At 38.3% G+C, this 27,418-nt stretch overlaps 1 protein-coding gene across 12 annotated transcripts in view; it reads right to left on the bottom strand.

The window, feature by feature from the left end:
• GPHN (gephyrin) overlaps nt 1-27,418 on the bottom strand; it is a 535,685-nt gene that overhangs the window by 43,283 nt on the left and 464,984 nt on the right. For 7 of the 12 annotated variants that reach the window (XM_070377688.1, XM_070377691.1, XM_070377692.1 and 4 more), the window contains 4 exons: nt 27,066-27,185; nt 25,505-25,563; nt 24,308-24,461; nt 8,502-8,623 (listed from right to left, as the gene is read on the bottom strand). In XM_070377688.1, the coding sequence (XP_070233789.1) occupies nt 8,502-8,623; nt 24,308-24,461; nt 25,505-25,563; nt 27,066-27,185 (455 nt within the window). Of the gene's footprint in view, nt 1-8,501; nt 8,624-24,307; nt 24,462-25,504; nt 25,564-27,050; nt 27,186-27,418 lie in introns of all 12 variants that reach the window. The other 5 variants (XM_070377686.1, XM_070377689.1, XM_070377681.1 and 2 more) reach the window with 1 other exon arrangement.

The following is a 27,418-nucleotide window of genomic DNA, read 5'->3' on the forward strand; positions in this document are numbered from 1 at the left end:
TTGTAAATTGAATTAATGCAGGTGTGAATACACGAAATTATTACACATTCACATTGCATGCACACTCTTTTCTCTTTCCCATACTCCTTTTCTCTCCATTCTCTCCCACTCCCGAAGATACTATGAACTTGGTATAACAAATTACCCAAAGGTAATAAATGCTGCAAAAGTGGCTCCAGTAGTTGTGGGGGGAAAGATAAAAGAAGAGATTATAATAGGAAAGGGCTTTTCTTTGTATGGAAGGAAGAGTGTATTTTACAGTAAATAAGATTTATTTAGGGGTCCAGAAAAAAAAATAAATCCTCCTGTTTTTTTTTCCATCCACTTGTATAAAACCTAAAGATCTAGGATTTTGCAGCTCAAGTCCTTTTCATTCATACATATATACAATCAGTATTTAATTTTAAAGTTAAACTAAATTTTCCTCTCTGGCCTTTGAAATACTGACAATTACTATTTACTTAGAGGTTTTATCTATTAAAATGGATGTAGAATATTTAGTTTATTAACCTTAATATTAGTAAATTGCAGGTGCTAAGCCTAATTAAGAGGACAGTATGGTAGAGGAAAAGGAGAAAGATCCTGGAGTTAGATAGGCCTAGGTTGGACTTCTTATTTTGTCTTCTCCATTCTCTCCCACTCCTGAATACACAATGAACTTGGTATAATAAATTACCCAAAGGTAATAAATGCTGCAAAAGTGGCTCCAGTAGTTGTGGGAGGAAAGATAAAAGAAGAGATTATAATAGGAGAGGGTAAGACTCTGAACAACTTATTTAATTTTTTTGAGCTTCAGTAGTATTGGGTTGGCCAAAAATTTCATTTGTCTCATGGGTTTTCCCAAAACATCCTGTGGAAAAACCCAAAAGAACTTTTTGGCTAACCCAATATTATCTACAAAATGAGGATAAAAGACACTTATCTGGATCTGTTGTTTTATGAGGCCTAAATAAGATAAGTGAAAAAAGTGCAGTATAGTGTTATATATAGTAGGTAGTAGGTAAAGATTCATGTCTCTTCCCAGGTAAAGACTGACACGTTTGGAGTGAAAAGGCTGGAGGTAAAGGATATGGATTAGCTGGGGAGGAAAGAGAGGAGTGAAATAGAATTGAAATCTTCCTTGTAGTTCTTACTAATAACTATCTTATTCATCTCTGTAGTACCAAGTGAAGTGAAAGTTGTTCAGTCATGTCTGACTCTTTGTGACAGGCTCCTCTGTCCATGGAATTTTCCAGGCAAGAATACTGGACTGGGTTGCCAATTCCTTCTCCCTGTAGTACCAAAGACTGAGACAATGTCTGATATAGCATAACACTTCATGAAAGTTACTTGAATTATTAGAGTACTCTTGCCAAGTCACTACCGTTGTGTCCAACTCTTTGGGACCCCATACACTGTAGCCCACCTGGCTCCTCTGTCCATGGGATTCTCCAGGCAAGAATACTGGAGTGGGTTGCCATGTCCTTCTCCAGGGGATCTTCCTGACCCAGGAATCGAACCTGTATTTCCTAAGGCTCCTGCACTGCAGGCAGATTCTTAACGCCTGAGCCACTGGGGAGTATGCTTACGTATATATAATAAAACCCCAATTCTGCCATAAGTACATAATTTGCACCATGGAAAGATCATATTCGTAGCAGAATAGATGGTGAGTTGGAAGAGAACAAGACTTGAAGCAGGGAGGCCAGTTAAGAGGCTAGTCTCACATGTCTAAACAAAAAGTAAATGGAGACCCAAACTAAGCCAGGATGGTAGACAGGAAGAGAGAGGAATGTATAAGAAATACTGATGGGGGGAACTGTAAGGGATTTAAATGCAGGGATGAATGAAAGCTAGAAGTTTTCCATTCAGGTTTCTTCTGGGTTGGGAGACTGGGTGGCTGGTGTGGGCAGCTGCTGAGCCAGAAAACTCAGTTTAGTTCAGTTCAGTTGCTCAGTCGGGTCCGACTGTTTGCGACCCTATGGACTGCAGCATGCCAGGCTTCCCTGTCCATCACCAACTCCCAGAGTTTACTCAAACTCATGTCCACTGAGTTGGTGATGCCATCCAGCCATCTCATCCTCTGCCATCCCCTTCTCCTCCTGCCTTCAATCTTTCCCAGCATCAGGGTCTTTTCAAATGAGTCAGCTCTTAGCATCAGGTGGCCAAAGTATTGGAGTTTCAGCTTCAGCATTAGTCCTTCCAATGAACACTCAGGGCTGATTTCCTTTAGGATGGACTGGTTGGATCTCCTTGCAGTCCAAGGGACTTGCAAGAGTTTTCTCCAATACCACAGTTCAAAAGCATCAATTCTTCGGTGCTCAGATATCTTTATAGTCCAACTCTCACACCCATAACATGACTACTGGAAAAACCATAGCCTTGACTAGATGGACCTTTGTTGGCAAAGTAATGTCTCTGCTTTTTAATATGCTGTCTAGGTTTGTCATAACTTTTCTTCCAAGGAGTAAGCGTCTTTTAATTTCATGGTTGCAGTCACCATCTGCAGTGATTCTGGAGCCCCAAAAATAAAGTGTGCCCCTGTTTCCACTGTTTCCCCATCTATTTGCCATTAAGTGATGGGACCTGTGGAAAATTCTGAAAGAGATGAGAATACCAGACCACCTGACCTGCCTCTTGAGAAATCTGTATACAGGTCAGGAAGCAACAGTTAGACATGGACATGGAACAACAGACTGGTTCCAAATAGGAAAAGGAGTACGTTAAGGCTGTATACTGTCACCCTGTTTATTTAACTTATATGCAGAGTACATCAAGAGAAACGCTGGACTGGAAGAAGCATAAGCTGGAATGAAGACTGGCGGGAGAAATATCAATAACCTCAGATATGCAGATGACACCACCCTTATGGCAGAAAGTGAAGAGGAACTAAAAAGCCTCTTGATGAAAGTGAAAGTGGAGAGTGAAAAAGTTGGCTTAAAGCTCAACATTCAGAAAATGAAGATCATGGCATCTGGTCCCATCACTTCGTAGGAAATAGATGGGGAAACAGTGCAAAGAGTATCAGACTTTATTTTTTTGGGTTCCAAAATCACTGCAGATGGTGACTGCAGCCATGAAATTAAAAGACGCTTACTCCTTGGAAGGAAAGTTATGACCAACCTAGATAGCATATTCAAAAGCAGAGACATTATTTTGCCAACTAAAGTCCGTCTAGTCAAGGCTATGGTTTTTCCTGTGGTCATGTATGGATGTGAGAGTTGGACTGTGAAGAAGGCTGAGTGCCAAAGAATTGATGCTTTTGAACTGTGGTGTTGGAGAAGACTCTTGAGAGTCCCCTGGATTGCAAGGAGATCCAACCAGTCCATTCTGAAGGAGATCAGCCCTGGGATTTCTTTGGAAAGAATGATGCTAAAGCTGAAACTCCAGTACTTTGGCCACCTCATGCGAAGAGTTGACTCATTGGAAAAGACTCTGATGCTGGGAGGGATTGGGGGCAGGAGAAGAAGGGGACGACAGAGGATGAGATGGCTGGATGGCATCACTGACTCGATGGCATCACTGACTCGATGGACGTGAGTCTGAGTGAACTCCGGGAGTTGGTGATGGACAGGGAGGCCTGGCGTGCTGTGATTCATGGGGTTGCAAAGAGTCGGACACGACTGAGCGACTGAACTGAACTGAACTTTTGGGACCAGATGCCATGATCTTAGTTTTCTGAATGTTGAGTTTTAAGCCAACTTTTCACTCTCCTCTTTCACTTTCATCAGGAGGCTCTTTAGTTTTTCTTCACTTTCTGCCATACAAGTGGTGTCATCTGCATATCTGAGGTTATTGATGTTTCTCACCAATCTTGATTCCAGCTTGTGCTTCATGCAGCCCAGCATTTCTCATGATGTACTCTGCATATAAGTTAAAGAACTCAAGGACATGGAATAAGATGGCAGTAAGGGTGGGCAGTGAGAGAGGAAAGGAACGATAATGAATTTAGTTTGGACATGTTGAGTTTGCTCTGCCTGACGAACTTGAAAATACACCCAGCAACCAGGTAGATCTAGGCATAGAGCTCAAGACAGAGATCAGATTTGGGAGTCAGCATAAAGAATTAGCAGGAAAGATAGTCAAGGGTGAGCCTTGGTTGACACTTATACTTGGAAATGAGCATAGGAAGAGATGCTGCCAAAACCAAGAAAGGATAAAGTACTAATGGAGAATGAAGAAGCTGAAATGGGGTATTGCTAGAGAGGGATGTAAGACTGTGAGAGACCTAATAACTGGGTTTTGCAAGCATTTTATTTGTGTTTATAGAATAGACATATACCATTTCAATGAGGCTTTGTAGTGGTGGTGATGGTTTACTGACTAAGTTGTATCTGACTCTTACAACTCCATGGACTGTAGTCCACCAGGCTCCTCCTCTATCCATACGATTTCCCAGGCAAGACTGGAGTGGGTTGCTATTTCCTTCTCCAGGGGATCTTCCCAACCCAGGGATTGAACCTGCATCTCCTGCATTGGAGGCAGTCCCCTGCACTACAAACAGATTCTTTACAGGAGCCACCAAGGAAGCCCTGATACATGATTAAATATACTACATTCTTATTACTTCCTGTGATCCATGGACCAGTGGCTTGATATCTTAGGAGCTTGTTAGAAATGCTAAATCTTGGCACACTCCAGTTTTGCTGTATCAGAATCAGCATTTTTAATAAGCTCTCTAGATGATTTGCAAAGATTCACAATCAGTACTTATGAACTGAACAAGAAATAAACTGTTGTTCTTATTTCTAATAGGTCTCCAACTTTAGTCCATGTGATAATACCTGGTCAAATTATCTTTCCAAAATAATGATTTATTATGTCAATTCTGCTTTAAAAAAAGCTGTACATTTAAGCAACTTGGGTAGTTTTGCCTGGATTGCAAATCCTTTCAAAATTTGGCCTCAAATTTCTATGAAATTTACATGTATCCTTCTTCCTAAACCTCCTATTTTAACCAGTCGGTCCTGACCTAAGTTGTTCATTTCTACTTCTCTATTTTTGTTCATTCCCTGTTTCCTACTTGGTTAATACATTCTTCCTAACTACACAAATCCTATTCATCCTTTCTGTTCTAGCTAAAAATGCACCTTTTTAAAACTCTCGCAGACCATTCCAACGTATATGATGCTTCTTTTGACATATTTACAGTTATTCTCTTGTCTTCATAATGATAGTTAATTTCAAGAAATTTAGATTTCATTTCCACCTCTGCCACTCACTTGTATAATGCTGGGAAAGTTCAATTAACATCTCTGGGTTTAAAAATTCATCTTTTTCATACACGTGGCCGATAGGCACATGAGAAGATGCTCAACATCACTAATCCATCAGAGTCACAGTGAAATGTTGCTTCACACTTGTCACACTGGCTATTATTAAAAGGACCACAAATAACAAATGTTTTATAGAGTCTTATTCTTCAATTTTAACATTTACTGTTAAAGTTATGAAAGGTGATAAGAATAAGAGCTGAGAAATCTAATCATGTAGAATTTAAACGCAGACTGAAACCTTTTGAAAGTAATAAGAATAGTACTCTTACTCCCTACTCTTATCTGCCTAGCTGAGTAACCGTTCTGTGCTTGCTGACATTTTCAGTTATTTCTCTCCCTGCTTTAAACACAGGGTAGTTTCTCTCAAGACCCTGCTTATTTCCCTGGAGAGTTTCACACAAAGGCTTCTGTATAACAGCCTTTGTTTCATAAGCAAATGTCTTACACAGGAAAGAGAAGAATGAAGAGGGAGGCAACCTTCACAGAATATCAACAGGCTACAGATTAAATGTACCTTGTCTCCTCTGCTAAACTCCCAGCAAAGATTTCCATCTGAACAGTTATAAATTCTGTCCTCCCACATTCCACCTCTGCATTTTAAACCATTTACTCTGGGATTTTTCAATATAGCACTCTAAGACTGAGGAAGTTTAGATTTGCATCAATTGTACTTTAAAAAACTGTTCTCAGTTTTATGTAAGGTATACAATCCAAGAAAGGAATAAAGATCTGCATATTCTCAGAATTGCCTATATCTTGCTTATAGTTTTGTTGTTCTTTATATGCTGTTTTCAAGGTACATTAATTATTGGGAAATGTCTATAGCAAGTCAACAATTAGCCCCAGACAATCAAATATTAGCTTAACAACACAGTAAGCTTTTAATGGTGTTTTGGCTTCCACAGTAAGACAATGCAGCATGTAGTATATATATCAAGTTACTTCCTTTTTAATACAAAAGTACAACGTTAGGAGGAGAGAATGAACAGAATTATAGTCTAGAACAGCATAAGGTAAAAATGATACACACAAACAAAAAGCACCTTTTACCTTATGATAGTTCTTAGAGCTCACGAACATACTTAGTGGCAGGGTCAGAGCCAACAGTGGGTAGGAAACAAACTCAAAATCTGATGACTTTGTTCCTTAGAACTTCAGGCTCTGTCCTACTGGAACTCCTGGATTCATCCTATTTCTTTTCAGAAATTAATTTTTGTCATCTTTAAAGGTGTATCTGCATCAGGATAATTTTTAGATGCCTGAAGTTTATATGACTGTCTCTGAGAAATGTTATGTCAGGACTTGCTCACTTAGGGTGGCAGCAGAGGGGCAGAAGGAAGTATAAAGGAAGGGATGTATGTATATTTATATTTATATTTGGATGATAACCATCCATGTGTGTGCATCTCTTGATTGTACAATAAGAATGCATTGTTAAGTATTCAAAGGAAACATATTTCTTTAATAGTTTAGATCAGATAATGATGACTCCTCTTAGAAGTATTATCCTTGGTGTATGCTGTTGCTTTATGTCTCACTTTTAATTGAACATTAAGGAATGTAGTATTTTAATCATAACTCTGCCAATATCTTTATCTAGAGGACTGTTGCCATTTTTGTCTTTTCTGAAATTTTTGTCACCAAGAAGGCAGGATTATATATTTTTTCCTTTCCAGATTGAGTTGGTGCAGTGTATTCTTGGTTATCAAAATACTCATAGCTTTAAGACTTCGAAACAGCAAACGTTCCTGATGTGTGAAACAGCATGATACATAACTGTATGCTCATACTTGCATAAAAATGGATGCTAGCTGTGCAATGCACAAACTGACCTAGGACGACACATCAAATGGTAAACTGCCTGTGATTATGAATGACTTCGCTTTTTGCATTTTTTTGGTTTCCTATTATGCACGTTAACTTTTAAGAAATAAGTGTTATCTTAAAAATCTTAAAAAAAAAAAAAAAGACAAGTTACTGGTCAGGTCCAAATTTAACCCGCTCCTTGTCTTTTCAGTGGGTTCTTTCTTTCCCTTCCCAGGGCTAGGGAGTCCGAGTCAAGTTAATACTAGGTGACCTGTAGTACCAACTTTACCAGCATGGGTTCTAAGTTGGCTGTTTACTTACCTATGGACTTCTCTAGCACTAAACTTTCAGGTAATTATAAATGGTGAATTAAAAAAAAAGTGTTTGAAGATATGTCTAATAGCCTCTACTCCAGTGTTCTCAGAGAAACAAAAAATCAAGAGGTAAGAAGAGAACTTTAAAAGGTGAGATTAACATTAAAAACTATTACCTTTCAGGTTACTGGCAAGATGCTGTGTTTTAGGTCTGGACTACACTGTGTCCGGTTTATAGGTGTCTGAACATACCTTGTGGAATGGTAGGGCAGAGCCTCTTCAAAAGCACATTTGAGCTTTGGGAAAGCACTCATCGTTAGAGAAGAAGAAGCCAGGCATAATGAGCTTTTCTTAGTGACAAGGTGGTGATAAGACAAAAGGAGGCAGTTATGGGTGATAGATACATTCACATCAGGGTATCCATCACTCAGATCTGTTTCCCACATTTCTTGCTAGCAGGCTGATATCTGAGGGTTACTAAGGGCAGGCACACATCTTGTGAACTGGAAACAGTGCCTAGTGAAAGGTGGCATGTTGCATGGAAGGGGTTGCTCAGGAAGAGCAGACTTGTTTTTGATCACAAGTGAGACGCAGTTGGAGATTTAGAGAAATACGTGGGGAATTTAGCAGACAGCTGAGTTAATTGAGTAAATGGGGGTAATGTGCTCTTGGAGATGGGCAATTACAGTCAATGTTCCTCCGTTTGTACTTCTAGGTGGGTGAAGCCTGGAGAAACTCAAGTTATATAAGAATACAAAAATCAATACAAAAGTCATAGAAAATAATTGTACTTAAACTTTAAAGCATCAGTTAGTGCTAATTTTGACACTTCTCTCTTACTCATCTCACCTGTATCTTCCTTATCTTTCTTGAAACTAGTAAAAGTGTGAATAGGAATAGCACCCATAGCAGAGCAACGTATTTCTCTGGTTGTAAAAGGCTTTCCAGAAAAATGTCTACCACTAAAGGAAATAGACACCTCCACAAATCTTTGGCTTTTGAAGAATGAAATAAGTGGAAATTATGGTATTAAATCCCTTTCTCTTTAGCAACAATCTCACCTAGTTAGTATCCCTCAAATTTGTATTTGTACCACAACAACTTCAAAATAAAATCCAATACTTACTTGTCTCCCACAATTCCCAAGTTGATTGTGGGGTAACCATGTTCCTGAATTGTCGCTAAGAGGGTTGAACGATTGCTGTCTCGAATCTTTCCTGGTAAGAGGTCATCTTCAGGATTTAGCAACTACAAAGCCAAAAAAACCACCACAAATTATTTTCTTAGGATAATACAGCCTATTGTTAATGGAAAAAAAAATAGATCTAATAAACAGAGTTTAGCATATCTAGCCCCTACAACATTATCTGGCATGAGAAAGATATATGCTCAAAGGATCTTTGGTAAATAGTGAAAGCCAGGAGAATGAGAAAATATTTCTCCAGAATTAAAAAATATGCAGAAATTCAAGTGACTAAATAGTAGGCCAAATATCACACCAGCTTTGGTTGTAATTTGACAAAACAGTGCTCTGGAGATAGTGGCCTTCCCACTGGCTGTTTACTGTGTCAAACTGAAAAAAAAAAAAACAAACACACACACAACAACAAACTTTCTATTTTCTCTTTCACTATTATTTTCTAATCTGTCTTTCATTGAGAATACTTAAGGTAGAGACTCTGACATGATATTCTCAAGTCTGAAGAGACTGATATTTTATCTTTTCTTTCAAGCTTTTGTATATCTTTTTTGAAGCGGGATCAGAAATATCGAAAAAGTTAAACTTATTTGAAAGAGACGGAGCCAGATATTTTGTCTCTATTAGCAAACTTACACAAGTAATACTTAACTGCACACACTCACAATTCCATGACTTTGAACTGAATCACCCTTTAGAGATTTAATATCTACAATTATATGTCAAAAAAGAAAATTATAAGAAGTTTCTTTTATGTTAGGATGTCCTAGTGAGGCAGTGTTGCATAGTAGCAAGATTCTACCTTATTCAGATGAGGTTCAAATTCAAGTTGCCCAAATATGTTACTCCATAATATTTCCACTTATAATACACAGTAATAACTACCTTGAAAGGCAGCTGTTAGGATTGAGATAGTGAACACTCAGTTCATATAGACAAATAGAAAAGAAATGCAATTCTCTGTCCTTTATTACATATAATATTGAAAAAGCACCTAATTCCAATTGTCCTTAATACTGTTACTTCTACGTGCTAGTATAGATGGAATCAGTTGACAATGTGAACATAGATTTACATTAGATTATAAAATACTGAAGAATAGGAGGTCCTTAACACACACACACACTCAACATGCAACTTTATACAATTTTAAGATGTACTTTGATTTCAGAAAATTAGAAAATGAAAAAAAGTACATCTTTGAAGTGAGAAAATTATCTGGAATATTATTGGAAAATTATACTGGAATATTATCTTAGGAGGCTGAAGGCCAGCCTGCATACTTCAGACACTTAGGCTGTTAATATGGTTAACACCTAGGGTTTTCTATATCAGTACTGCCAAATAGTAACCTCAAGCCCCTTCAGTCTTTCCTTCTGACTCATTAGTGATACCATGTGGCTGGACTTTTGGCTTTATGTTGGAAAAGTAGTAGCTTTTCAACCAACTGTCCCCTTAAAAGATCTGGAGAAAAACTTTGATCATCTTATTCACTGTCACCTGGGAGACTTCCCTTCAAATCCTGTACTAATCTGACTTAATCAGATGCCATGTGACACTGCAACCCACTCATATCCTTTATCACTGGCAGAGCTGGGAAAACTGCTATTGCAGTGCTAATATAGGTTGATTTTCTGATCTTAATTAACACATAGTTATTGAACTTATTATAATTTTATAAAGGCCAAGACTTACAGCTTTTTAACTGCCATTAATCAGACAAGTTGCAATAGAGAGAAAAGATTTTTTTCACAAAGGATATTGACCACCAACTAAGGAATAAGATTTCCCTGTTCATAGGGCATTTTCTTTGCCATTCATATTCCTCTCTGTTATTTTGCTGCACAAGGTTCCAGAAATAATAGAACAATTAGAGATCACTGGCTGTTTGTCTGTAAAACTGACATAATGGAATATTAGCTAGTTAAATGAGGGTGTGAGATTTCCAGCACATTTTAAGTATTTTCAAAGAAAATACACAGAATTGAATGAAAGATTATAAGGTTGCATGCACTAGAATAAATTCACAATATTCCTCATTAAAATGAAATCTAATTTTCTAACATCTTCTGGTCATCTCTAGAATGATGCCTAAAACTTACTATAGTTAAAATACAAAAGAAAAACTACAATACAAAGTAAAAAAAAAAAAACGCATTATCTTCATATCTTATTGCTTTCTTATCTACCAAATGCCAAATTTCAATTCCCTGTTTCTGTTACCGTCAATGGTGCCATTGTATTTCCAGCTTTCAGACATTTAATCTTTGATTTTTTTTCCCTTTGTAGTCTACTATCTTCCCAAAGGTTTCAATCCTTAATCCTTACTCCATTCCTCAATGACCCTAGGTTTCCATTCACTCTCTTATCAACTCCCCATTCGTCTGAATTTCAGGTATTCAATATATCTGAATTTTTTCAAAAGCCTTATAATTGGCTATCTTGCCAACAAACTTTCTTTCTGAGAGAGAAAACAGATACATCAACTTGCAAAACAGGCAAACTATACCAAAACAGGCAAACTATACCAAACCATGATATTTAACACAAATTATCTTAAGTCAAATTGTTACAACACAAGCTTATTCAGACCTATATATTCCTATAATATCATGGACAAATAGAGACAATGGTAACTCCATATGGACTGTTACTCCAAAGAAAAAATGAAGCTGTTTCAGCAACTTACCTACTTTACAAAATGTGATCAGTCTTTGCCTAGACCACATTTACAAACTCCCTTAAAACCACCCCATGACCAATCCCAGTCCTCAAAATCCTATAAGTATTCTTTTGAGGGCGTGGTGCAGTAGTGGCGGAGAGGAGATACCTCATGTCCAAGGTCAGGAGTGGTAGCCAAGAGGAGATACCCCATGTCCAAGGTAGGCAGCAGCTCTGTGCTTTGCTGGAACAGCCGTGAAGAGATACCCCACGTCCAAGGTAAGAGAAACCCAAGTAAGACCATAGGTGCTGAGAGAGGGCATCAGAGGGCAGATAGACTGAAACCACAATCACAGAAAACTAGCCAATCTGATCACATGGACCACAGCCTTGTCTAACTCAATGAAACTAAGCCATGCTGTGTGGGGCCACCAAGATGGATGGGTCATGGTGGAGAGGTCTGACAGAGTGTGGTCCACTGGAGAAGGGAATGGCAAACCACTTCAGTATTCTTGCCTTGAGAACCCCATGAACAGTGTGAAAAGGCAAAAAGATAGAACACTGAAAGATGAACTCCCCAGGTCGGTAGGTGCCCAATGTGCTATTGGAGATCAGTGGAGAAATAATTCTAGAAAGAATGAAGGGATGGAGCTAAAACAAAAACAATAGCCAGTTGTGGATGTGACTGGTGATAGAAGCAAGGTCCAATGCTGTAAAGAGCAATATTGCCCAGGAATCTGGAATCTTATGTCTATGAATCAAGGCAAGTTGGGAGTGGTCAAACAGGAGATGGCAAGAGTGAACGCCGACATTCTAGTAATCAGTGAACTAAAATGGACTGGAATGGGTGAATTTAACTCAGATGTCCATTATATCTACTACTGTGGGCAGGAATCCCTTAGAAGAAATGGAGTAGCCATTATAGTCAACAAAAGAGTCCGAAATGCAGTACCTGGATGTAATCTCAAAAATGACAGAATGATTTCTGTTTGTTTCCAAGCCAACCATTCAATATCACAGTATTCCAAGTCTATGCCCCAACCAGTAACACTGAAGAAGCTGAAGTTGAATGGTTCTATGAAGATCTACAAGACTTTCTAGAACTAACACCCAAAAAGATGTCCTTTTCATTATAAGGGACTGGAATGCAAAAGTAGGAAGTCAAGAAACACCTGGAGTAACAGGTAATTTTGGCCTTGGAGTACAGAATGAAGCAGGGCAAAGGCTAAGAGTTTTGCCAAGAGAATGCACTGGTCATAGCAAACACCCTTTTCCAACAACACAAGAGAAGACTCTACACATGGACATCACCAGATGGCCAACACTGAAATAAGACTGATTATATTCTTTGCAGCCAAAGATGGAGAAGCTCTATACAGTCAGCAAAAAAGAAGACTGGGAGCTGACTGTGACTCAGATCATGAATTCCTTATTGCCAAACTGAAGTGAAGAAAGTAGGGAAAACCACTAGGCCATTCAGGTATGACCTAAATCAAATCCCTTATGATTATACAGTGGAAGTGAGAAATAGATTTAAGGGACTAGATCTGATAGACAGAGTGCCGATGAACTATGGACGGAGGTTCGTGACATTGTACAGGAGACAGGGATCAAGACCATCCCCATGGAAAAGAAATGCAAAAAAGCAAAATGGCTGTCTGAGGAGGCCTTACAAATAGCTGTGAACAGAAGAGAAGTGAAAAGCAAAGGAGAAAAGGAAAGATATACCCATCTGAATGCAGCGTTCCAAAGAATGGCAAGGAGAGATAAGAAAGCCTTCCTCAGTGATCAATGCAAAGAAATAGAGGAAAGCAATAGAATGGGAAAGACTAGAGATCTCTTCAAGAAAATTAGAGATACCAAGGGAACATTTCATGCAAAGATGGGCTCAATAAAGGACAGAAACCATATGGACCTAACAGAAGCAGAAGATATTAAGAAGAGGTGGCAAGAATACACAGAAGAACTGTACAAAAAAGATCTTCATGACCCAGGTAATCACGACGGTGTGATCACTCACCTAGAGCCAGACATCCAGCATCACTACGAACAAAGCTAGTGGAGGTGATGGAATTCCAGCTGAGCTATTTCAAATCCTAAAAGATGATGCTGTGAAAGTGCTGCACTCAATATGCCAGCAAATTTGGAAGACTCAGCACTCTGTCAAGGTGATGCTCTCCCTTGTTCAGAAACTTTAATATACCCAGCTTTGTATGATCAGCAGGTTTCCCAGGTGGTCTCTGTACTAAGATCATGATAGTCACTGAAGTCCCCATCACACTTAGGCAAGACCCATGCCACCAGTATTCTCATTTTGGTTAAATTGTACTTCACTGAGGTCTTCTGAGTCTCTGTGTTTGGGGAAGTTGTTATCTATGATGGTAAGTCCAGCATTTACATTAAGCTCTGATCCTTTTTTCTCTCCTTGACTGGATTCCAAATTCAACTTTTCAAGTTTCCAGGAAAAGTATAACAAATGTTTAAATTGGTCAGAAGTTAAATTAAGGAGAGGAAGGGGAAAGAGCCCACAAATTTCTTCTTCTCTTGTACTCAGGCAGTCAGTCAGTCAGTCAGCTCAGTTGCTCAGTTGTGTCTGACTCTGACACCCCATGGACTGCAGCCCTCCAGGCTTCCCTGTTCATCACCAACTCCTGGAGCTTACTCTCTTATACTGCTGTTGCTTTTTATCTCCTTCAAGCTTTGGGGACAGCTTTATTCTGGGGATCTTGAAAGGATCATTCACAAAGCAAGAAAGCTCAGGAAAAAGAGGAAGATGGTTAAACTTTGAGCTATGGAAAAGTTCTGACAGATGATGGTTTCCAGAAAATAAAGGTGGTTGGAAGATTTCATTGTAAGATTTGGGTGGGGCTGTTTAGAATTAGTGACACTGCGTTAGAGCTGGGAGCCTGTCCAGCCTGGAAGACTCATTTTACAGACAGTGTGGCAGGAATACCAGAGAGGAGCAGCAGCACGTTCAAGATACCTTAGTGATGAAGTTACAAGTAGAGGGCTTCCCAGGTGGCGCTAGTGGAAAAGAACCCACCTGCCAATGCAGGAGACATGAGACATGGTTCAATCCCTGGGCCTGGAAGACCCCCCAAGAAAGAAATGGTAACCCACTACAGTATTCTTGCCTGGAGAATCCCATGGACAGAGTAGCCTTGTGGGCTACAGTTCCATGAGGTCACAAAAAGTCAGACATGACTGAAGTGACGTAGCACACACTGATCCTTTTTTGTTGAGCTCTCAAAGTTAGCTGAAATTTATTTTGTTTAGAAGGGGAGCAGAATATGCCACCTCCAAATGAACCTCTTTGGTACGTGGATTATTTTGAGCTGAAGGCAATCAAACCCTAGCAGACTCAACAAAAACTTTTATGATTCCTTGGCTGCCTAAGAACTTAGATAGGGGACCTGGCCCAGAAAAAGAGCCATTACCAGGAGATTTTTCACCTGAAAGACATATCTGTATGGCAGGGCAAACGACTGATTACAAAACACCTGCTCTTCTCATCTTCCTGTGAACTGCCCTTCTCTCCCTTTGAAGTTCCAGGGTCTTTCCCTTTCTCAGCTCAGATTGGCATACAAACCTCAATCACATGACTGCTTTTGAGTCTTATATTTTTATGGGATTCCTATATGTACAAGATTAATATTTTCTCCGGTAATCTGTCAATTTAATTATTAGACCAGCCAAAGAACCTAGAACCATATATGGAAAGTTTTTGTGCTCCAATTCAGTTCAGTCGCTCAGTTGGGTCCTACTCTTTGTGAACCCATGGACTGCAGCATGCCAGGCTTCCCTGTCCATCACCAACTCCTGGAGTACCCAAACTCATGTCCATTGAGTCAGTGATGCCATCCAACCATCTCATCTTCTGTCGACCCCTTCTCCTCCTGCCCTCAATCTTTCCCAGAATCAGAGTGTTTTCCAATGAGTCAGCTATTCATATCAGGTGGCCAAAGCACAGGGTTGATTTCCTTTAGGATTGACTAGTTTGAGCTCCTTGAGTCTCCAAGGGACTCTCCAGAGTCTTCTCCAGCGCCACAATTTGAAAACATCAATTTTTCGACACTCAGCCTACTTTATAGTTCAGCTCTCACATCTGTACACGACTATTGGAAAAACCGTAACTTTGACTAGATGGACCTTTGTCAGCAAAGTGATGAATCTCCTTTCTAATATGCTGTCTAGGTTTGTCATAACTTTTCTTTCAAGGAGCGTCTTTTAATTTCATGGCTATAATCACTCTCTGCAGTGATTTTGGAGCCCAAGAAAATAAAGACTGTCACTGTTTCCATTGTTTCCCCATCTATTTGCCATGAGGTGATGAGACAGGATGCCATGATCTTCATTTTTTGGAATGCTGAGTTTTAAGCCAGCTTTTTCTCTCTCCTCTTTCACTCTCATCCAGAGGCTCTTTAGCTCCTCTTTACTTTCTTCCATTAGAGTGGTATCTGAGGTTGATATTTCTCCTGACAATCTTGACTCCAGTTTGGGATTCATCCAGCATGGCATTTCACATGATGTACTCTGTATTTAAGTTAAATAAGCAGGATGACAATATACAGCCTGGACATACTCCTTTCCCAATTTTGAATCAGTCCTTTGTTCTTTGTCCGGTTCTAACTGTTGCTTCTTGACCTGCATATAGGTTTCTCAGGAGGCAGGTAAGGTGGTTTGGTATTCCCATCTTTTTAAGAATTTTCCAAAGTTTGTTGTGATCCACATAGTCAAAGGCTTTAGTGTAGTCAATGAAGCAGAAGTAGATGTTCTTCTGGATGATCAGAGTACCTGAGCTTTGTTGCAAACTTCTATATAACCTGACCCGCCCGCCCTCCTTGGAGCAGTTCTCTCAAGGTTACTTGAGACACTGTCTCCTGGGCTTGAAGTCCTAAAAATTCTCACCCAATAAAAGGTAGCTCAATTGTGACTATTTTTTAAGTGGACAGTTTGAAGGTACTTTTAGAACAGAGGATGAATATTATTCTGAATATTCAGTGATTATCATTTTTATTGTTATGCATTGCTTCAAAATTAAATTTAAGTAAAAAAGCAAAACATTTGAAATCTCTTTTGTTAAACCCTCAGGAGGAAGTTCTCTGTCTTGTCTAAAAGAGAAATCATTTATTTTAAGAGACCTCCCTCTTTGTTTCTGTTCTTCAGAGATTTAACCCTGTGGTCTTGATGGAACTGTCAAGGGGCCCAAGACTGTTATAATGATTTACTTTCTCTCTTTTTAATGTACTGAAATGGAGTTGTCTGCATCTAAGACTTTTCTCGTCTTAATACAGAGAAGATATTAGACTTCTGTAGGTCAGTAACTATTTCCACATCCATTGCAAACAGCTCCCTTACATATAATTTCTTCCTTTTTTCCTCTTTTGGAAAAATTAATTATCAAAAGTCAATGACTTAGTGACTGAACAACAACAAAATACATTAAAAAATAGTTAACATGGTAAACGTTTTGTTATGTGTATTTTATCATAATTAAAAATGAAAAAAAAAAGTCACTGATGACCTTGGTAATAAACATTTCAGGGAAGAATGATGCCTTTAAAAAATAGTAGAAACTAATACCACTTTGTAAAGCAAGTTATACCCCAACAAAAATTTAAGAAAATAATTAAACAACAACACATTAAAAAAAGGAGGGGTAAGTCAGGAAGGAAGAATTCCATTCTTTATAGTAGGAAGGGAAAAGTGATGAGTGAGATTAGGCAATGGTGGAAGACGAGATTGTTGTTGTTCACTCACTAAGTCATGTCTGACTCTTTCTAACCCCATGGACTGCAGCATGCCAGGCTTCCTTGTCCTTCATTATTTCCTGGAGTCTACTCAAACTCGTCCATTGAGTCAATGATGCCATCCAACCATCTCATCTTCTGTTGTCCCCTTCTCCTCCTGCTCCCAATCTTTCCCAGTATCAGAGTCTCTTCCAGTGAGTCGGCTCTTCACAGCAGGTGGCCAGAGTATTGGAGCTTCAGCTTCGGCATCAGTTCTTCCAATGAATATTCAGGGTTGATTTCCTTGAGGATTGACTAGTTTGATCTCCTTGCTGTCCAAGGAATATGAGGGAAATGAAGGCTTGCATTTACAAAAGAGGTTAAAATTAGGGCTTTAGATATGAGAAGTTGCCTGTACATATCTGGCATGAGAGGAAAAGTCTAAGGGAGAATCTGGAGATAGTGGAGGACACAGCAGAGAACAGCATCTTAAGGGAATGTTCCAAGTAGGGAATGGAGAAAGGCATGATGAGGATAAAAAGGAGTAGTTGTCAGGGCATCAAGAGAGAACTGTCATAGAGCACTAGGAATGAAGTAGTTTCCAGGTGGTGGGTAAGGAATGTGTCTGATGTCAAATGATATATACATGGTAAGGAGGTTGAATATCAGAGCAGGTTTTGAAGGTTAGGAGGTGATGAGTGTACTCAGGAAAGCAGTTTTTGTACTAATGGGACACTAATGAGATTTGGGAGTTTGAGTAGAGAGTGGAGAGTAAGGAAGGAAAGGCAGTATTTCTGACTTCTCTTTCAACAAATCTAGTAGTGGATAGGAGGTGACTAAGTAGTAGCTCAATGAGGAAAAGTGGTGTTTAAATATAGGTTCTCTTGTGATAGTGGTAATCTTTGTCTGTTTGGATACAGGAGGATGAGCCACTAGAGAGAAAATAGAGAACCCAGAAGACACAGGAAATAATTTAGAAATCAAAGTTCTGAGGAAGGTGAGAAAAAGTAGGCTTAAAAGTAGTATTGTTCTTAGGAAGGAGAAGTACCTCTTCTTTCAGATTGAAAGAATTCCTTTTAGATTGAAAGAAAGGAATATAGGTAAAGGAATGGGGAAATTTTTGAGGTAATGAGACGGGAAGAAGAGGGAGCCCTCATAGTGCTCAGTTTCACAGATATATTTATTTTTAAACTTCACTTTTCCCCGCAAAGGTAGTGAGATCATCTGCCAAGAGCTGAAAGCAGGGCTCTGCTGAGGTTTGAAGAGGGGGTAGAATGTGTGAATGAACTATCATATTGGATCTGGAAGAATGTGCTAGAAAACCAACAAGACAGTTACATCAGAATTACTGAACAACTTTAAGTTCCAGGTTGCCACTAAATGCCAGTAATTTGTAGTTGTTCAGGTAATCATAGTTCTATGAATTTTATTCAGTACTGTTTTTCTGCTTGGGAACAAAAATGGAGAAAGGAGTCATTCACTTTGGGTATCACCATAGCAAGCAAAGGAATAAATTTTAGTGAAGCTATCTAAAGCATTAGAGAGGGCAACTTGAAAGTGGTGAGTCATGGTCTTGAATCTGGACAAGAAATAAAGTGTGGCTAGAAGAAAATAGAGGAATCTCTAACCTAATAGGTTTCAGAGACTTCCATTAAAATGTTGGGGAAATGAAATTTAAGGAATTGGGAAGCATTGTGGAATAGTGGAAAAAGGTCATTACAGCAAATGACTTAGGTGTGAAACCAGGCTTAATCACTTAGACAAAATATATGATGTTGGATAAGTTGCTTTGTTTTTGAGCTTCAATTTTCTCTTACATAAAATGAAGGATAGTTATATTAACCTCATAGTGTTGCTTTAATCATGAAGCACATGGCAGTACTGGTCACAGTAGACACTCAACTTCTTATTCTTTCTCTTATTAATAAGGACAAAGATTTTAAAGATTCTACTTTTACAATAACAGCTGCTTGCGGCAGCCCCCAAAGATCAGTATAGGGAGATTTTAGACAGACCTTATGTGTCTAAAGTATAAACTTGTTTGTACAAACACCTGTTATTAGAGTGGCCAAGATATTTATAAAAGATGGAATAAAATAAATAGTGGACATAAATACACCTAGTTCTGTGTGTATGTGCATGAGAGAGAGAAAGAGAGAGAGGGTTGCAGAGAGGGAGGGAGAAACAGTGAACAGGTGGGGGACAGAATGAATAAAAATGAATGAATGAGTTATGGAATATGGCTGAAGGTGACTGAAATTAGATGAAAACTCACCATCTCTGGAAGGAATACTTATTGCTAGTACTTGGTAACTAGGTAACAATCATATAATCTTGATTTCTTGAAGCTAATGGCAGCTGGCAGACTGATATCCCGTTTAAAGATCTGTAAGTTACCATCTACAGTTTCAAGGGAAACAATATATTTTATGGAATGGAGAGATGATGTCTTCAAGAGTCAAAATTAGAAAATAAAACTTGGAAATATAAAGGTTGGGGAAAGAGGAAGAAGGGACAGCTGTCTAAGTGTAAAAGTTACACCTCCTATCTTCTATTTATACTGATTTCCTAGGTGACCTTATGCAGTCTCATGATTTTAAATACTATATTTATATATATGTACTATTTTAAAATACTATATATATATGCTGATAACTTTCAAATATGTACCTTTAATTCTAACCTTTCTCCTAAGCTCCAGACTAATATTTTTAATTGCCTACTCTTAATTCTCATAAGTATCTCAAACTTAACATTTCCAAAGAAGAAGCCCTGACTTCTGCTGCCCAATCTTTCTAATCAGGGTAAATGATAACTCTCCTTAGGTCAGTTATCAAAGCTCAGGTCAAAATCTTAGAGTTCATCTTGACTTTTAACTTTCTCTTATCTTCTACTTTGAATTCTCTGGCAAATCTTGTTTGCTGATTTTACCTTCAAAATACATTCTGGATCTGATTACTTCTCACCATCTCCACTATCATTCTGGTCCAAATCTCTTGCTGGAGTACTCCACAGCCTTTCAAAGGGCCTCTTGGTCTTTCTCCTTTTCCCTCCCATATGCCAAATCATTCACATAGAAGACAGAGTAAGCATTTGCAAATTTAAGATATTTTATGTTCCACTTCCTCAAAACTGTCTATTTAGAATAAAAGGATCTTGTTTCTGCTACCTCTCCAACTTCTCCCTTCACTTTGCTACCTTCCCACTATTCTTCAGTCACATTGGCTTCATTGCTGTTCCTCAAACATGATAAGCATGCACTATACTCCAGGGCCTTTGTGGTTGTCATCCCCTCTGGTTGGAACACAATTCTAGTCACATGCCATGTACCTTCAATGTCTTCGGATTTCCACTCTGATTTCCCCCATCAGTGAGGCCTAATTAGTCTTTGTAAAACTCTATCTGTCTGCCAGTCAGGTCCAGACATGAAAATCAAAACTCCTTTAGCTTTTTCAAAAGGAGATAGCAGGAAAAGGGAGGATTTAATGCATGGGATTGGTTATAAGTGTGTTGCCAAGTTGGAGAAACAAAAGAAGAAAAGTATATCACTAAAGATTAGTAATTGCCAGAAGTCACCACTGTCCCCGGGGCTGCTGGAGGAGAGAGATGCTACTGAGTTGAGGAGATTCTACTGCTGCTGCCTTTTTCCACCTTCTAATATCATGTTAATGCATCCCAGTGGCAAAACCTACCTGGACCACAGGGAAAGAGAGCCTGAGAAATTGTGTTTTCAAGCTTCCAGTTTTATTGTATCAGAGAGAGAATAAAAGGGTTGATATGGAATAAGTTTCAATAGATTATATTGAATATAATTACATTATTCAATAAATTGAATATAATGAATAATTCATTATATTGAATACAATTATTATATACCTGGCATATACCTCTTTTACTAGCAATCTTTATCATCTTACTCTGCTTTAAAAATTCATACAATTTACTACTATTTGTTTATTGACTATCCCCCTCCTCCCATCAGAACATAAATTCTATAGGAGCAGGGGCTTTATCTGTCTTGCTTGTTGCTTGTTGCTGTTGTCTCCAATACTCAGAATAGTATCTGGCATCAGTGTGATAGCATACTGAGAGAGGAGGGGTTGTAAGAGTGACTGCCTCAGTGGAAAGGAATATTTTATTACTGACATTGTTTAGAATTGCCAGTGCATGCTGATAATAAAGAACAGAATGACTTGTAGTTAGTTTTACTACTGTTTTCTAATTTTCTGCATACAGTGTGTTCTTTTATGTGAGGTTAACAAAATCCTTTCTCCATCTCTAAGGACACATTTGAACTTGGGTTAACTTTCTAGCTCAGTTTCTCTGGAAATTTGACAAAAAAAAAAAAAAAAGGTGAACTTGTTAGTAGACAGCATTTCTTATGGTAAAAATGGTCTCTGAATAGTAACTTGCGTATGGAATAGAAGGGATTACAAATGAATCCATAACAAAAAGCCAGGCTTTGGGCTTCCATGAATGTGGTAACATTTGAAACTGGGCATTTCCCTTGTAGGGACTCTGGAAACTGCCTAAGATTGTTATAAGAAATACTGATTCCTATGTAGGACATGGTGCTTTTACGCTGATGGCTCTCATACTCTCCTAGTAAAACTCTTGTTCCCTGCACCTAAATGTTACTTGAAGAACAAAGAGACCAGTTGTTGGATGGCTGTGTGAAATACTATGATGACCGGTCCCACTGAAGAAAGCCTGATGCTCCCCTCCTGAATGCTGAGTTTCCTTTTTAATATCAGGAAACTGGTTCAAGGTATAGATTATTCATATCTTCTAAGTCTGATGTTTACTTAAGAGAACCTCTGGTGGGTATTTCAGCATGTAACAGATGTTCATCAAACATTTATTGAGCAAATGCATGAGGTTGGAAATGTATGATCACAATTATTTAATTACTGGATGCTATTACTTAAATTTTAACTTGCACAGTTTGTCAAAATTAACAAATGTCTACACCAGCTATTCTATGTAAGTTATAGTTTGCAACTCTGGCTTCCCAATTTTAAAATGAGTCCTTCATCCTGAATAAGCTCATGGAGTCACAAAATACAAAGCAGGTTTTGAGTGAGTCTACATAGACATCTTCTATGGGATTCTTTGGGCTGCCTAAGGCTTATCAATATCCCACACTGGATTTAAGAGGTGGCATATGTGAAGCCATACATATCAGAAGTCAGAACTAATACTTAAGTGGAGCTTGTGCTGTGAGTGAGTAAATTATAGACTTATCACATTAATATACAAACATAATTACTTTTGGCCCCTTTGAAATAAATGAATAATTTTTTTTCTTATTGTTTTCTGACTATCTGAGGATCTCAAGCCTTCAGGAGCGATACTATGCTTTATTTCTTTTATCTCTAGTTTCCAGTATAGTGTCTGGCATAGAAGTACTCAATAAACATTTGTTGAACTATATGGTGACAGAGAATCATAAATTTAATAACAGCTAACTTTGGATGGGAGTAGGGAGGAATGTCGGAATTTCCCTGGTAGCTCAGCTGGTAAAGAATCTGCCTGCAATGCAGGAGACCCCAGTTTGATTCCTAGGTTGGGAAGATCCCCTGGAGGAGGGCATGGCAACCCACACCAGTATTCTTGCCGGGAGAATCCCCATGGACAGAGGAAGCTGGTGGGCTAGTCCATGGCGTTGCAAAGAGTTGGACATGACTGAGCAACTAAGCACAGCACAGCACAGGGAGGAATGTCAAACTACACGGAACTAGACATCATGGAATTTAAAAGCATCATTCCTTTGGAAAACCATGTAAGTACAGTAGGCCAGAAAACGAAGGGAAAGAGAATCACACAGGATCTATCAAAGCCTCTTCAAAGATAATCAAGTCTACAGGGGCAGGGAACTACAGAATCTTCTTTAGGTTCTACCATGTATGTACCATCTCTAGTCTCATCCTGTCACTATTCCCTACTACTAGTAAATAGTTTTAATAAAGAGTATAAAAGGTAGCTTAAAAAAATACTGCCAATAATGTACTCTGGGGGAGTAACAGAATCCAGACCTACAAAGTCATTAGGAGGAAAACAAAAAATGTAGCTTAAACAAAGGTGCCTAATAAAATAGCTGTCTATTTGCTCATTCTACCTAGGTTTCCTAAGCCCCATGAAGTCACTTAGATGCACAAAGCATATATATAAATCTCAAATAAGAACAGTTCATTAAGTCAATCAGTTGAACAGAAATTTCTTTCTGATGCTAAACATAGTGTTGGTTGGTTCTAAGGACAGAAAATCATCACTGTGCAGATCAACTGAAAAGAATGTTTCTTTTGGGTCAGTCAATAGTTTTAGGGAATGACCAGTACACCTACACTGGGAAGTAAACAGATGTAGAATGCTGATTTAGCTCTCCATTATCAAAACAAAATATTTTTTTCTTCTGTCCTTTCCAAAAGAGCTATAAGGGCAACAGACCCTTGAAAATGTTCATTTCCAAGTCTAAGAAATGAAAAATAATGGTAGCAAATGGCTTATTTTCAGAAAGTTAGAGATTAAAAGAGAGATAGAAAAAAAATCCTGTTAATCTTTTTAAAAATAGTATAAGATCTTAAGGAATAGCTTGAAAAAAATCTCAGTAGTTTCTGATTCTGCTTTTAGGCTTTGAATTTCCAGCAGATTCACTTTTCAATATTCCTAGTTTGGCCTTATAGCCTCCAATTGAAGTTCTGTATAACCTAAGCAAAAGGGAACAGAAAGTTTTTCAAAAGTTCTCAGAATACTGACTACATTTCCCTTCCTAAATTAGGACTGAAATGACATTTTGACATATTCTGAATAGCATGCCACTAGAGATGCTATCTTTAGAGAGAAAAATGATTTTCAAATCCTTCCTGGTGACTAAAGATCACATGGAATGTTAAGCAAGAAAAAGGGCTAGAATTCAATTCCCAATTCATTGAATCACTTCTCGCACAGAGGTGGCCCATCATCTCAGCAGCAGATCAGGCACGGCTCACTATACCAGCAGACTAAGCGCTAGGTTTGCACAGTTGAATATCTACAGCCAGCAGTCAACATCCTCTGTTTATATGTACTGAATGTGTGGAAGGCCATTGGTTGTAATATTTCATTCTAGTAAATGGAAGGGAATGCTTCTTAATATATAATTTCTAGTTCTTCCTTTTCATCTTCTGTACTTGAACCATCCCGAGGCCCATTTATTATTCCCTTGTTATAGAAATGTGGTAAGATCTATAATCCTTAATATTCTATTTATAATATAGAACACAGAATGTCAGAAATGCTTTTCTCTGAAAGTCCCACTACCCTCCTTCCCTTGCCACAACCCGCCCCTCCCCCTGCCTTTTTTACCTCATTCCCTGTTGACATGACTGCAACCACTGGAAACTTATTAACTTCAACCTCTGTAACACCTACAGTTGCCAGAAGACCAATCTCTGAGGGGCCCATGTGGGTTCCTTTGGCCAAAACGCATTCCCCTCTTTTAATGTCATGGCCAATGGGTCTGAAAATCAAAGCAGAACCATAAGCAGTATGACAAAGAACAATATTTTCTCAACTCAGAGGGAAACTTTAGTGTCACAGAAAGAGGACACTCAAGGGGGAAAAGGGGAAATGAGGCATGGAACAGAGTACTAAAATGAAGAGATTTTTAAAACTATGCTTTTTTAATTAAAAAAAATTTAATTCACACAAAGACAGAAATAGATTTGTATCTATTGCTGTTAAACAGGAATATGCTACTTTATGTTTGAAAATTCTTTTAGAAATGCTTTGTAACACATTATAGCCAAAAACACCAACTGCAAACTCTCTTTGGTGTAAGGCAGGCATTTATATGAAAATATCTAATGCCATTCCAGAGCTTGTTAGGATTGTGGTGAAGAGAATAATGCTAATGAGGTTACAGCCATGGAGATAATTTCCATTAGACCACTTAGACTGGTCCAGTTCTGTGGCCACCCCATTTACTTTGACCCCACAGGAGTGGAAGAAGTGTAGCTTTGTTACAAAATGTTGAATAAATTAGGACTAATGGAATCAGGGCAAACATATTCAATCATGAGAAAAATCACCTGAAGGATATACACTACTTATAATAAGACAGTAGTCTCAACTTTGTATATAAAGAGTAGCACATCATTCCATTATTATTGGTAGTTGAGGAGGGGCTTTCAGCTAATTATATAAATACTCGACTTTGAAAGTATCTGTGTTAATATCAAATTCTCAATTACCTACGGGTAAGGATGGGAAATTCTAGATTATCTAGAAATAGGATCAACTATGGATTATGCAGGCTTATGACTTTGCCTCCTTCTCATGTTGCTTTTGAATAAATCATTTGCCTTTACTAATGTCATAAAAAAGTAGGTAGGGCAGACATGGGATATATAATTTAGAAAAATCATTTTGCTACTGGTTAAAATCCCTGAAAGCTAATGGTTAATTGACTGAGCTGTGAATTTATAATAGCCATGCTCTCCTGAGTTCATGATCATGGGAGAAACAAAAGTTGGCTATACATTCTATGTGTTATGAACTTACCTGATATCTTGGCCTGGCCGAGCTTGCACCAGAATTCGTACTTCAAGCTCCTCAGTGCCCTATGGTAACAACAAATCATGTAATTTCAAACAGAGCAATCTCACTGAATTTCGATCAATAGAATTTAGCTATTCAGATGCTTTCATCATCGGATAGGCTCAGAATATATAAAGATACAGAGGAACAGGAAATCCTTTGTGAACTCCTTTGAACATGAATTTCTACCACAGGTTCCTGAAAAATTAGGCTTGATCCCAAAGAATAAGTAAACATTTTCACTGATTCTCATACTTTTAAAAAATGTACCAATTCAAATATTGACTCATACTTTGTAAATAGCATTCTCAAGGAAAAACATATACATATATACATAGAGAGAGAGATCGCTATCCTAATAGATACAGTGAATGTGTGTGGAGGTAACTATTTTGTTCCCATAAATCATGGATTCAGTACTATGCCAAGATTCCCAAATATCTGTAGAAATTTCAGTGAAGACTTAACAGTTTGCCTGGTAGTAGATTTCTATAAATTAATGGTGATCTTAATTTTTACATTTATGAACTGTGACTAATATTGTGATATTGGAACTGTGTCTTGTCATCTGGCAGAGTGTGTTCTGGATTTCAATGCTCCGCTGACTTCCTTGATGCCAATAAATTTGTTGGGCAGTTTTAACAGCAGGACAATGTGACCTGTATGTCCAGAGTTGAATTTTATAAGCCTTACTTGTGGGAAGTAAGTAAGTACTTGTGGGTGATAAAAAGGAAAATCCTCAAATGAAGAAAAGAGGGCATATCTCAGCATGGCCAAATTTTACTGTATGTTCAGTCTGGGAGAATATATTTTGTCATTTATTCTTGTATTAAAAAATACAAGATATCTTAAACTTCTTCACAAAACAAAATCAGTAAATCCTCCATTGAAACTTTTATTCCTGACTGATGCTCTGGATTCAATAACTGCCAGTAGCTTCAGTGAAATAAAGGCCTACTTAGAAGCCTTTATTTATAAAAGAACAGAGTCCTTTATTTTAGGAAATAGAGGGGGAATTGACATAAATTTAATGTTTCCAGACTGCAATTTGGTGGCACAGATTTTCCTGAATTATAGAAAACCAGAGCTGAAAGGGTCATTTGGTTTAAATGCTTGGCTTAGGGAAGTATTCAAGAACTTGCCCAAATGTTCTTTGTTAAATTCTTCTGTATTAAAATCTCCACATTTTATCAGAAGCTAGTCTTGATGAGCAAATTTCTCAGCTAGATGGTAGGACAACAGTTAATATCATTGCTCTTTTATCTTGAGATAGTTTCTTTCCTTGTTTGCAAATGCAATTTCTTGGCTTAAATGTAGTTCAAATTCTGCTGTAATCCCAGTAATGGTCATAAAAACGATTTCCATAATAAAAGGTTTTCAAGCCTAAGGCAATTCCTTATTCACTATACAGTACAATGTAAGGTCCTAATGTTAAAAAATTGGGCTCTCATAAACATTGCAGAAAATGGACCTGACTTATAATACTGCCACAGGAATGAAGCCATAAGACCTGGTAATGACGTACATCATCGGATTCCCTGATAAGTTCAGTATCTTCCACTTGTACTACTGCATCAGCACCACAGGGGATTGGAGCACCTGTTGTAACCCGCATGACTTGTCCTGGCATTACTGTCTGAGTAGGCTGGAAATAGAAACACACAAGAAAGAGATGATTTACTTTGCTCCTGCAAAGGAAACTCTTGCAGATGTAACAGTTTTTGAAACAAACCATAAAAGGAAGATCCCCTGGAGAAGGAAATGGCCACCCACTGCAATGTTCTCGCTTGGAGAATCCCATGGACAGAGAAACCTGGTGGGCTGCAGTCCACGGGGTCATGAAGAGTCGGACATGACTGAGTGACGAATACTTTCTTT

This window comes from Bos mutus, chromosome 10, assembly GCF_027580195.1.
Source record: "Bos mutus isolate GX-2022 chromosome 10, NWIPB_WYAK_1.1, whole genome shotgun sequence".
NCBI classification, from domain to species: domain Eukaryota; kingdom Metazoa; phylum Chordata; class Mammalia; order Artiodactyla; family Bovidae; genus Bos; species Bos mutus.